This window comes from Bufo bufo, chromosome 2 (assembly GCF_905171765.1).
Source record: "Bufo bufo chromosome 2, aBufBuf1.1, whole genome shotgun sequence".
In the NCBI taxonomy this organism is placed as follows: domain Eukaryota; kingdom Metazoa; phylum Chordata; class Amphibia; order Anura; family Bufonidae; genus Bufo; species Bufo bufo.
This window is the reverse complement of record NC_053390.1, coordinates 735,093,062-735,106,041: the sequence shown is the minus strand read 5'-3', so window position 1 is coordinate 735,106,041 and position 12,980 is coordinate 735,093,062. Positions and strand designations below refer to the sequence as shown.

Sequence of the window (12,980 nt, the reverse complement as noted above, 5' to 3'; positions counted from 1 at the left end):
CCCCAGGGATCTGTCAATAGTGTTGCAGCTGTATTTGTCCAGCCCAATCTTGGCAATAATGTGGAAACAGGCTGGATCTTTGCTGGGTCCTATTATAGTAAAAGGGACTTGGTGGTGCTCCGGCAGTTTCCGGCTATTCTGGATGCAATAAACACCAACAGGCTGTTCCTCTACCGGAACAATTTTCCGGGAACAGTTTAGCACTAGTGTGAAACTAGTATAAGAAAAATAAAATATCTACATGCAGCGTATATTATTCAAAAATATTCTCATAACTTTTTAATAATCTTGAACAAACTGTATATCAAGCTGTAGTTTATGTTATTCACATTGTAACATGGTGGCTGGTAAAGTACTGGAGGGTATGTATATCTCAGCCAGAATGCTCAGATGGGTGAGGTAAAAGAATCCAGGAAAGCTGGACAGTTTCAGTAAAGTGTAGTTTGATGAGGCACTTTTTCTTGAAATTGATTTATGGGCCTGGATTTTTATAGAATGGCATGTAGGTGTTAGCAGTGGGACATGCCAGTCTCTTCCCACTCCAGTACAACACTTTCCCCTAGCCTGAGGCAAACCCAAGTGTAGCTACTCGATCATTACTGGGGTAATAAATACAGGGCTGATAAGATAACTCAGGGTCAGAAGCCTGGAAGCTACATGACCTGTTGGCTGTGTAAAACCTAATCTCCTGTGTTATGCTAAGAGAATAGGTGAGGAAAAACCCACTGTTTACTTAGCGCCCAGATGGGCAAGGACTTTTGTTTTGTTGTTAAGGTTCTACTTTGGGGCCATGAATTTACTCCCCGGAAATAAACGGTATTGGAATGAAATCTGTTATCACCAACCCCCGTTCCCACACACATCCCAAAAACAGATACAATATAGGTCATATTTAGCAAACCTATACAGCTTATTAATATTTTGTTCCTAAAGTATGAAAGCTGATCAAATGAACTAAAAACATGCTAAAGCCTAGTTCTTCAGCTGACATACATACATATATGTATTAACACATGTCTCAAAGATTCCTGGAGAAAACAGTGTCTTGTGAAAGTATTCACCCCCTTGGTGGAGTGAAAAAATACCTTGTATAGCAAATAAATGAATAAATAAAAGTTTAAAGGTTATGAGCAAATATGTATTTTTCTATGAAACCCTTAAATACGGTCTGGTCCAACCAACTACGGTCATGTAATTAGTTTAAATGTGGTCCCCTCTTTGTGCAATAAAAGTCTCACATGATGTGAGTATAAATACACCTGTTCTGAAAGGCCCTGAGTCTTCAACACTACTGAGCAAGCAACATGAAGCCCAATGAGATCTACAAACAGGTCAGAGACAAACTTATGGAGAAGTAGAGATCAAGGTTAGGTTTTCCTAAACTTTTGAACATCGCATTGAGCACCATTAAATCCATTATAACAAAATGGAATGAATATGCACAACTACAAACCTGACAAGAGAAGATTGCCTACCAAAACTCACAGACCAAGCAAGGAGGCATCAATCAGAGAATCCAATGATAACACTAAGGCCCCTTTCACACGGGCGAGTTTTCCACGTGGGTGCAATGCGTGAGTTGAACGCATTGCACCTGCACTGAATCCGGACCCATTCATTTCTATGGGGCTGTGCACATGAGCGGTGATTTTCGCGCATCACTTGTGCGTTGCGTGAAAATCGCAGCAAGCGCTATTTAGTGCGTTTTTCATGCAACGCCGGGCCCCATAGAAGTGAATGGGGCTGCGTGAAAATCGCAAACATCCGCAAGCAAGTGCGATTTTCACGCACGGTTGCTAGGAGACGATCGGGATGGGGACCCGATCTTTATTATTTTCCCTTATAACATGCTGAATACAGAATGCATAGTACAATAGGGCTGGAGGGGTTAAAAAAAATAATAAAAATAATTTAACTCACCTTAATCCACTTGTTCGCACAGCCGGCATCTCTTCTGTCTTGTTCTGTGAGGAATAGGACCTTTGATGACATCACTACGTTCATCACATGGTCCGTCACATGATCCATCACCATAGTAAAAGATCATGTGATGGACTATGTGATGAGTGCAGTGACGTCACCACAGGTCCTATTCCTCAAAGAAGAAGACAGAAAAGATGCCGGCTGCGCGAACAAGTGGATTAAGGTGAGTTAAATTATTTTTAATTTTTTTTAACCCCTCCAGCCCTATTGTACTATGCATTCTGTATTCAGAATGCTATTATTTTCCCTTATTACCATGTTATAAGGGAAAATAATACAATCTACACAACCTTGAACCCAAACCTGAACTTCTGTGAAGAAGTTCGGGTCTGGGTACCACATTCAGTTTTTTATCACGCGCATGCAAAACGCATTGCACCCGCACGATAAAAACTGAACAACGGAACGCAATCACAGTCAAAACTGACTGCAATTGCGTACCTACTCGCGCGGGTTTGCCGCAACGCATCCGGACACGCTCGTGTGAAAGAGGCCTAAAGAAGCTCCAAAGATCCATAGAGGAGATGGAAATATCTGTCTATAGGACAGATATAAACCACACACTCCACTTAGTGGAACTTTATGGAAGAGAGGTGAGAAAAAAGCCACTGCTGAAAGAAGACACTTTTGGAGTTGGCCACACAGCATGTGGCAGACTCCCCAAACACCTGGAAGAAAGTCCTCTGGTCCAATGAGACCAAACTGAGCTTTTTAGCTATTGTTAGAAAAGCTATTTGTGGCACAACCCAACACTTCCCATCACCCCAAAAACGCAATTCCCGAAACACTTATATTTCTTGGCTCTTCAAAGCTCAGGCCTCAATGCAATGGAAATTCTGTGGCATGACTTGAGTTGGAGCAGTTTTGTCTAGAAGAATTAGCAAAAACCACATTGTCTAGATGTCCTAAACTAATAAGATACATATCATATGAGATATGAGTCATCTGTAACCTTTCCCTCCCATCCTAACTGTTATAGACATATGTGGATGGGCATTAGATACAGTGCTATCACATATATAGAAGGACACAGCACCACTATATCTATAGACTGTAGTCTCTGATGTAGACTTACTCTTTCCTCATCTTCTCCATTCAGAGACTTTCCTGTAGTGGTAATATACATAATGCTCTTCTCCATAGCCCCCTGTAGTGGTCCCATTTCACTTCCAGCTGTGGCCTGAGTTCCCATGTAGGCATTCACGCTAACATCACCATGGCCTCCTGTGCCAGGTCTCAGGCAGCGCTTGGTTGCAGGAGTTCGTGACCATGGCATTGCACCACCTGAGACGGAGAAGGTTGTGACCTCCTGTACCATTCTACTGCCTCATAGGCTCCTGTCCCCCGCTGTAAACTGCCAGCCTCCTTAGATGTAGATCAGTCATTGTCTGAGGTCAGATGCTCAACTCGCCTCATGGTAGATCCAGCCCTCTTTGTAAGTGCAACAAAAGGTGCTCAACAGAGTAATACATTTCAGGGGGTTTATACTTATGGACATTAAATGTAATTATTTTTTGTCACATTAAAAAATATTTTGCACTTTTAAAGTGATCGGCATGTTTTGTAAATCAAATGGTACAACCCCCCCAAAATTGATTTTAATTCCAGGATGTAATGCAATAAGACAGGAAAAAACACCAACAGGAATACTTTTGCCAGGCTCTGTAAATAATTTTCACTCTAGATTCCAAAGAACTGATGCATTCATTACACACTATTTTATATTTATATTTAGTAATTTTTTTCTGACTTCTAAGGGTATGTCTATACAAGGGAATTTTTAAAAGTGAAGGCAAGCATGTGGCTATAACATGTTGGATTCTTTCATTGGCTTGATTTTAGCCTACACCATCATCCTCACGCCACTCGAGGGCAAAATACACACATAACAAATCACAATATCAGAAGGGTAAAAGTCACAGGGTCTCATATCAAGGTTTTTTATTGTATTGTGACTGGAGAAGAAACTGATCTTCACTTTCTGCCTCCTGTTCCATTGAATGACCACATTAACAATGTGAACTTATACAGCACAAGCTACATGGGGCAGCTCGAAGCACACTGAGGCCTACAGGTATGCCGGCAATGCTGCTCAATTTCTTGCGTGGACAGTGGTTACAATGGTACAATGGTTCATATACCTTATCAGTCACTAGCAGGATTACATATTGTGAGCAGGTGTTATCGCAGGACGGCAGGCTTATTCACAGTTATGTATACCAGTCCTGAACAATGGCATCAGGAATGAGATACGTTGGGTATATCTGCTCCGGTTGCTGAGCTGTGACAGACACTCATTGAAGATATCCTTCTGAGGTATCTCCGGGCCACCTTAGTGTACAACCGCATGGTCATGCCAATGTTGCGATGTGGCCACGCTGCTTTTGAGTATTGCGTGACCGAACTAAGCTTCAATTAACTATTTAGGACCACACTGTTTAGTCAGTCTGCATGTTTAATCGTCGTGCTGCACCCATAATACCAGAGATCTCAATTACTTAACTGGAGTCTGCTGCAGGCCTTGCGGCTAGGTGGTATTTACCCGCAACATGGGCACGTCACCAACACGGCACAGCTGCATGGTGTGGTTCTACCATTAGGTTTATAGGCTGGCTTTGACACGTAGGTTTTTAGTAGCATTTTTCTACGTTTTTGTTGCAGTTTTTGCACTGGCATTTTTGGGCTTTTTTTTTAGCAGTGAAAACATCAGCTCCAGATGTTAGCTGAAGGTCTACGGGAAATATAAAACAGGCCACACATGCGTCCTTTGTTACTGGTGTTTAAATTAATTGGATGACATCTTTTATCACTTTGGCTTCTTTTAAAAAATGCAGCATATTGGAGCTCTTGGTGTTTTAGCATCACTTTCTCTATAGGGGAAAAACACCATGAAGAAAACACTAGTGGCAAGACACACTGTGTGCAAAAGGAAAAGCGCCCCCAAAAATAAAAACACTTGCGCTTTATGCAACTGTGACTTTAAAACCATCTGTCCCAGGAAGCATGTCTACAGTTCATCTGACCGCAGTTTGAACTCCCCCTCCCTGTATATTGAGTTGTGCTTTGCACAGCTAAGGCCATGTTTTTTGCGGACAGCAAAATACATACGGTAGTGTGCATGAGGCCTAACAATGCCTATCCTTGTCTGCAAAACGGACAAGAATAGGACATGGTCTGTCTTTTTTGTGGAACGGCCATGCGGACATATGGAAACAGAATGCACACAGAGTCATTTCGGTTTTTTGCGGACCCATTGAGGTGAATGGTTTCACATATAGGCCACAAAAAAAAAAAAGGAACAATCATGGAAATAAAATACGTTCGTGTGCATGAGCCCTAACACATCATTTTCATCCAGTAGACAGGAGCTGTATTTGTACTGTGCCATACACGTCTATCCACCCTTCTCTTTCACTTGGTTAAAGGGGTTACCAAATTTAAATAAAAAGTCAGGAAGCATCTGTAAAAAAACAACAATCCTAAAATAACTAAATAAATAGACACGTTCCCCTTCTCCCCCCTGTACTGCACTCCGGTCCTCCCTGTGCTCACCACGTCACCGCTGCAGATGATCAATGGCCTCAGCTATGATGTACACTGCTGAGGCCAGTAACTGACTGCATGGTGATCTGTGTGCACAAAACGTTACTGCTGCAGCCAGGAAAACGAGGTCAGCAGAGGAGGAACGGAAGGAGAGAAAACTGCTAAGCATACTTACAGCTGCTGTCAACTATTTATTTCACTCGGACAACCCCTTTAAGTACTCCAAGTTCTCAAGAAACCGATAGCGACATGCTAGCAAAACCATTGACTGGCTGCAATGCACAAGACAACCACTGGGTGGCCACGCAGACTTTTCTATAGGGTAGAAATCTCATGACAGAGTATCATGAAATCATGTTGTTTTGTAAAACTGGTCCGACACGCGACATTGCACATGTAATAGCGACAGACACGGTTCTGGAAGTACACAGTATGCGAGCCAGAACATCTCAGCTGTGTATACTGTGTAGTGGCCATTTTTGGGTACTGCAATTCAGCTCCTATTCAAGTGATTGGGGAGTGAGCAGCAGTACCAGAGTGGAAGGAGTTAAGGTTTTCTGGCTTTGTACAGTGTTGGCTTCCAGCAGTAAGCAGCTGTTCGGTGGGACTGCTGGGTGTTGGACCCCACCGATCTGATATTGATGGTCTATCCATCTGTGCCAGCTATTAAGGGCTCATGCACACGACTGTACGTATTTTGCGGTCTGCAAAACACGGATCCCCCCCCCCCAAAAAAAAACGGATGACATCCTTGTGACGTCCGTTTTGCATCCATTTTTTTTTTTTGCGGATCCATTGACACATGTTTTTTTTTTTTTTTGCAGATCAGATATGCAGACATATGGACACGGAATGCACATGGAGCCATTTCAGTTTTTTTTTTTCAAGCCCCATTTAAATAAATGGTTCCGTATATGGACTTGTAAAAAATGGAAAGGAAACGGAACAAAGATACGTTTGTGCGCATGAGCCTTAAATAATGGGATTTCTAAGCTTTAGGCTACTTACATGTGACATGGACACCGGCCTATGTGCGTTCCGCAGTTTGCGGACCGCACATGCCGCTATCAAAGAAAATGCCTATTTTTGTCCGCAATTGCGAACAAGAATAGGACATGCTCTATTTTTTTCTGCGGGGCTGCGGAACTACGGATGCGGACAGCACGCGGTGTGCTGTCCACATCTTTTGCGGGCCCCTATTGAAATGAATGGGTCCGCACCCATTCCGCAAAATTGCGGAACGGATGTGGACTCGTTCCTACGGTCGTGTGAATGTAGCCTTACTCAGTGGAGATAGGGAGGGGAGGTGACAACCACTTTGAACACACTTCTAGATTTGAAATGTGATTGTACGAATATTCTTGGCCTGATGTCTAACAGGAATGTTACTACACCAATGCGCAATGGAGGGGCGGCCCGTCTATGCCGATCATACAACTGACGCGGAGCGCCAGAATTGGATGCTGGCGCCAAGATTAAAGTCATGGAGCGGTGTTCTGATTGGTACTCTCAGATTAAAATTCTGGACGTGAATGTCTGAAGGACCCCTTGGAAGAAGGCGGCAGCGAAATGTGCGTTGGGGCCGGCGTCATCCTGGAGGTGGGGGACTATCATGGGTAAGATCTTCAGTGACTCAATGGGATTTCCGTAGCGAAGGTCGGGTTTGGGAACAGCAGAACTTGCTTTCTTGTGGTACTAGATGCTATTAGGCTAGGTCTACACGATGACATTTTGTCGCACGACAATTTTTATAATGGCAGTCTATGGTGTCGCACTGCAACACGCGACATGCTGCGACTGCGAAGCGACAGTCGCAAAAAATTTATTCGAGATGGATTTTTCTGCGACTGTCGCGTCGCAGTTGCAGCATGTCACGTGTTGCAGTGCGACACCATAGACTGCCATTATAAAAAATTGTCGCGTGACAATCTGCCCGACAAATGTGGTCGTGTAGACCTAGCCTTAGTCGATGCACTTGCTTCTAACATAAGTATGGGTGTCCATTTGTATTATTTTGTATGCTCCCCTCCAGTGATGTCATTTCTATCCTTACACACTCTTTTTTCGTGGAGTTATTTTGTAGTATTTTGGCAATAGTAAAGATTTATAACTTTATGATACCGGGTGGTGATGTGGCTTCTGGTGCAGTATGTACTGTAGAAATACGTTACTGTACCAAGTGCTCTCTATGGGCAAAACATACATTTTTTAAGTGACTCTCTCTCAGTGATCATTACCTTCTAGCAACGGCGGTTCATCCTCAAAGCTGTCATTGGTCTGGAAATGATATGATGGGTATGATGGCTCTTCATACACGTACCCTGTTTGACTCAGAGGAGAGAAAATCATTCCCGATGGCAGAAATTCCGCTTTTCTTGCTCTGTGCAGAAAACGAAACCAAGTACAGCAGAATCAATACAGCATGAAGCGAAAGCGCTAAATCCATCCACAAAATGTTCTGACATTTCACATCTACGAAAAGGAAGTTTTATGGAATGAAGCAGGGCGTAGCGGTTCATCTGCGGCGGGAAGGATTGCAGTAGTTGTTGTTTTTTTATGAGGAATTAAAATCTGCCGAAAGTTTATTCTGAGCTGATTTATCTTGATGTATTATGGAGCGATTCCCCAATCAGGGCTGGTTTTAATAGCCCCCCGCTTGTCATTTTTAGAAAGTGTCTAACTTCAGCCCACACGGTACCGTCAAACAGCCATTTAATTCTCCAGTAATGTCGTCATATACAGGGAGTCCATAAAATACCGCTATATAGTAGCCCAAATAATACTGCTAAATACATTATACTGTGATTTAATTGCCAATTAGCTAAAGAATCATTCCCTTCTCTGCCAAACATGGCTAATAGACATAAGCAAATCAATTCTAGATTTATTTAAATTCACTACAATTCAGATGATTCATATTGACTCATGTCAGAAAATCAAAGAGAAGACAGTGACAGAGGCAGGGAAGATAAAGAAGGAAGATCCTGTGAGCCTGGGCGCTGCCCCTGCCTGGCATGCTTGCCCATAATGCCTTGTCAGCCTCAGACATACATAAGGCACTATAGCTGCCATGTGTGAGGCTGTAAATCCATTTTAATTCCTAAGGGTGTGCATTCAGTACATCTGTGTCGGAGAGAAAATTCACTCAATGCAGCTAGTTTAGGTTCAAACAGGGACACTGTTAGGGAAGATAATAGGCAAGTGCGTTAACATGCTGCAGCCATTCGTATGCAGTAAGGGGGCTGCACTGCACAGCAATATTTAAAGCTACAGCTTTTTTTTGTTTCTGAATGTGTAGGAGCCAGCTAGCTCCCCAGTTTACATCCCATCCATAAATGTACAGTCGTGGCCAAAAGTTTTGAGAATGACACAAATATTAGTTTTCACAAAGTTTGCTGCTAAACTTCTTTTAGATCTTTGTTTCAGTTGTTTCTGTGATGTAGTGAAATATAATTACACGCACTTCATACGTTTCAAAGGCTTTTATCGACAATTACATGACATTTATGCAAAGAGTCAGTATTTGCAGTGTTGGCCCTTCTTTTTCAGGACCCAAAATGTCAACGTTTTGGTCCCCGAGCCACTTAGTTATCACTTTTGCCTTATGGCACGGTGCTCCATCGTGCTGGAAAATGCATTGTTCTTCACTAAACTGTTGTTGGATTGTTGGAAGAAGTTGCTGTTGGAGGGTGTTTTGGTACAATTCTTTATTCATGGCTGTGTTTTGGGGCAAAATTGTGAGTGAGCCCACTCCCTTGGATGAGAAGCAACCCCACACATGAATGGTCTCAGGATGCTTTACTGTTGGCATGACACAGGACTAATGGTAGCGCTCACCTTTTCTTCTCCGGACAAGCCTTTTTCCAGATGCCCCAAACAATCGGAAAGAGGCTTCATCTGAGAATATGACTTTGCCCCAGTCCTCAGCAGTCCATTCACCATACTTTCTGCAGAAGATCAATCTGTCCCTGATGTGTTTTTTTTTAGAGAAGTGGCTTCTTTGCTGCCCTTCTTGACACCAGGCCATCTTCCAAAAGTCTTCGCCTGACACCTGCCTGCTGCCATTCCTGAGCAAGCTCTGCACTGGTGGCACTCCGATCCCGCAGCTGAATCCTCTTTAGGAGACGATCGTGGTACTTGCTGGATTTTCTTGGACGCCCTGAAGCCTTCTTAACAAGAATTGAACCTCTTTCCTTGAAGTTCTTGATGAGCCTATAAATTGTTGATTGAGGTGCAATCTTAGTAGCCACAATATCCTTGCCTGTGAAGCCATTTTTATGCAACGCAATGATGGCTGCACACGTTTCTTTGTAGGTCACCATGGTTAACAATGGAAGAACAATGATTTCAAGCATCACCCTCCTTTTAACATGTCAAGTCTGCCATTTTAACCCAATCAGCCTGACATAATGATCTCCAGCCTTGTGCTCGTCAACATTCTCACCTGAGTTAACAAGACGATTACTGAAATGATCTCAGCAGGTCCTTTAATGACAGCAATGAAATGCAGTGGAAAGGTTTTTTTGGGATTAAGTTAATTTTCATGGCAAAGAAGGACTATGCAATTCATCTGATCACTCTTCATAACATTCTGGAGTATATGGAAATTGCTATTATAAAAACTTAACCCCTTAAGGACGCAGGGCGTATCGGTACGCCCTATTTCCCGAGTCCTTAAGGACTCAGGGCGTACCGGTACGTCCTAACTTGAAATCGGCATTCCGGCGCCCCAGGGGTTAATCGGAACGGGATTTCGGCTGAAATCATTCAGCCGGCATCCCGTAACAATGCAGGGGGGGGGTCATTTGACCCCCCCGCATCGACGATCGCAGAAAACCGCAGGTCAATTCAGACCTGCGGTTTTCTGCGTTTCCGGTCCATTCGGGTGTCCTGTGACCCGATGAACCGGAAAAAGACTGCGATCGGTGGCGTAATTTTACACCACCTATCGCAGTCCGAGGATTTGGAGAGGCGGTGCTGGCCCTGGTGCTGAACGCCGCTGTCCAGGGTGCTGATTGGAGCAGGGGAGAGAGGCGCGAGATTCAAACTTCCTGCGCTCCTCTCTCCCCTCCTCTTCCTGTCCAGCACCCTGACCGTGCAGCACCGTCCAGAACGAGCTCCTGTGTCCCCACAATCGGCATCCATCACCCTCCTGCACCCATCGCCACCCAGGTAGGTTAGTGAGGGAGAGGCACCGTTAGGCAGGGAAAGAAGGGAAAAGTTAGTTAGAAAAAAAACCAAAAAACTTTTATTTCCAAACTTTCTTTGATCCATCCATCAGACCCCAGATCCCCCCCTGCCACTTGCCCCCCCCACCAGACCCCCCCACCACCAGACCCCCACCCCACCCCCCTTCCCCACCACCAGCCCCCCACCACCAGCCCCCCCCCCTCCCCTGACCACCAGCCCCCTTACCACCACTTTTTTTTTTTCTGCGTGCGCTGACTGACTTTTAGCGTCCGTCCAGTGTTAGCGCATCGCCCGCCCCACCACCCCACCGACCACTGATCAGCGTTGTACCGCTGATCAGCAAGTTTGAACTTTTTTTTTCCTAACACTTCCCCTTTCTTTTTTTGCCTTTTTTAGTACGCGAACACCCGTTGCCCCCACACACACGCACATATAATAAAGGTTTCCACACACGCACACATACACGCACACACACCCATGGCCCGCCGGATGTTCTCGGCCGAGGAGGCATACGCCCAGATTGCCTCCGACTCTGAGAGCCCCAGTGAGGATGAGGATGACCCCACGTTCCTTTTATCATCCGCATCCTCCTCATCATCATCTGATGACGATGAGCCACCAAGGCGGCGGAGACGCCGCCAGGCGGAGCCAGGGGCCCCACATGCTAGGGATCCTGTGGCCCACCCTAGTACGAGCCGCCCTGGGGTTCGTACTGGTTTCCCGGCCCACCAAATAAGTCCACCGGAGCCCCCTGCCGATGAACTTAGCTGGTGTCCCCCAGTGGACTTTGAGCCTGAGATTCCGGATTTTGCTGGCAATCCTGGAATCCAGATTCCCACAGTGGGGTTTACTGAAATAGACTATTTTAGTTTTTTTTTCAGTAACCCACTGGTGAATCTGATGGTGGAGCAGACGAATCTGTACGCCCAACAGTTCGTCGCTCAAAACCCAGGCTCATTTTTGGCTAGACCCGGTGGCTGGACGCCGGTCAGTGCAGCCGAGATGAGGACATTTTGGGGCCTCGTGCTGCATATGGGTCTAGTCCAAAAACCCAGTGTCAGGCAATACTGGAGTGGGGACGTCCTATACCAGACCCCACTGTTCAGTATGGTCATGACACGTCCCCGGTTTGAGGCCATCCGGAAATGTCTGCATTATTCCGATAATGCAGCATGTCCCCCCCGAAGTGATCCTGCCTATGACCGGCTGTACAAGATACGGCCGGTCATCGATCACTTTGGGGCCACATTTCAGCAGGCCTACGTACCTGGAAGGGAGGTCGCGGTTGATGAGTCTCTCGTTGCGTTCAAGGGGAGACTCAGTTTCCGCCAATATATTCCCACAAAGCGGGCGAGGTATGGCGTGAAGCTATACAAAATTTGTGAGAGTACCTCAGGGTACACTTACAAATTTCGTGTGTACGAGGGGCGAGATTCCCGGATTCAACCCCCAGAATGTCCCCCCACTCTGGGTGTTACCGGGAAACTCGTGTGGGACCTTATGTACCCACTGCTGGATAAGGGTTACCACTTGTACGTGGACAACTTTTATACCAGCATTCCCTTGTTCAGGTCCCTTGCCGCCAGATCCACGTTCGCTTGTGGGAAAAAAAGAAAAGGTGAGCGCCTTCCTGCCTACCCCCTCCAGGTACCTATCCCCAGGGGTGAGACCCGTGCACTTACCAGTGGAAACCTGTTGCTGGTCAGGTATAAGGACAAGAGGGATGTCCTTATGCTGTCCACAATCCACGGTAACGGCATCACCCCAGTCCCTGTGCGAGGTACCGCGGCAACGGTCCTCAAGCCCGATTGTATCGTCGCCTACAATCGGTATATGGGAGGAGTTGATCTCTCGGATCAAGTCCTCAAGCCATATAACGCCATGCGCAAAACCCGGGCATGGTACAAAAAAGTTGCGGTCTACTTGGTGCAGGTTGCCATGTACAACTCTTTTGTACTATCCCGAAGCGCTGGCAGCACAGGGACATTCCTCCAATTCTATGAGGCAGTCCTCAAGGACCTGATCTTTTCGGACCGGGAAAGAGCAGGCCGGAGTACCTTGGGAATTGGAGGCGCCCGGATCGTCCCTGGCCAACACTTTCCAGGTGTGGTCCCCCATACTGGAAAGAAGGGACGAACCCAAATAAAGTGCAGAGTGTGTCGCAGGAGGGGGATACGGAAGGACACCACCACTCAGTGCGACACTTGCCCCGATCATCCGGGCCTCTGCGTTATCGATTGCTTCAGGGAGTATCACACTTCCAT

The 12,980-nt window shown here is 45.6% G+C and overlaps 1 protein-coding gene across 1 annotated transcript in view; it reads right to left on the bottom strand.

The window, feature by feature from the left end:
* YIPF7 (Yip1 domain family member 7) overlaps positions 1-12,980 on the bottom strand; it is a 197,509-nt gene that overhangs the window by 128,453 nt on the left and 56,076 nt on the right. The window contains exon 3 of the mRNA XM_040418920.1: positions 7,764-7,906. Within this exon, the coding sequence (XP_040274854.1) occupies positions 7,764-7,906 (143 nt within the window). The remainder of the gene's footprint in view (positions 1-7,763; positions 7,907-12,980) is intronic.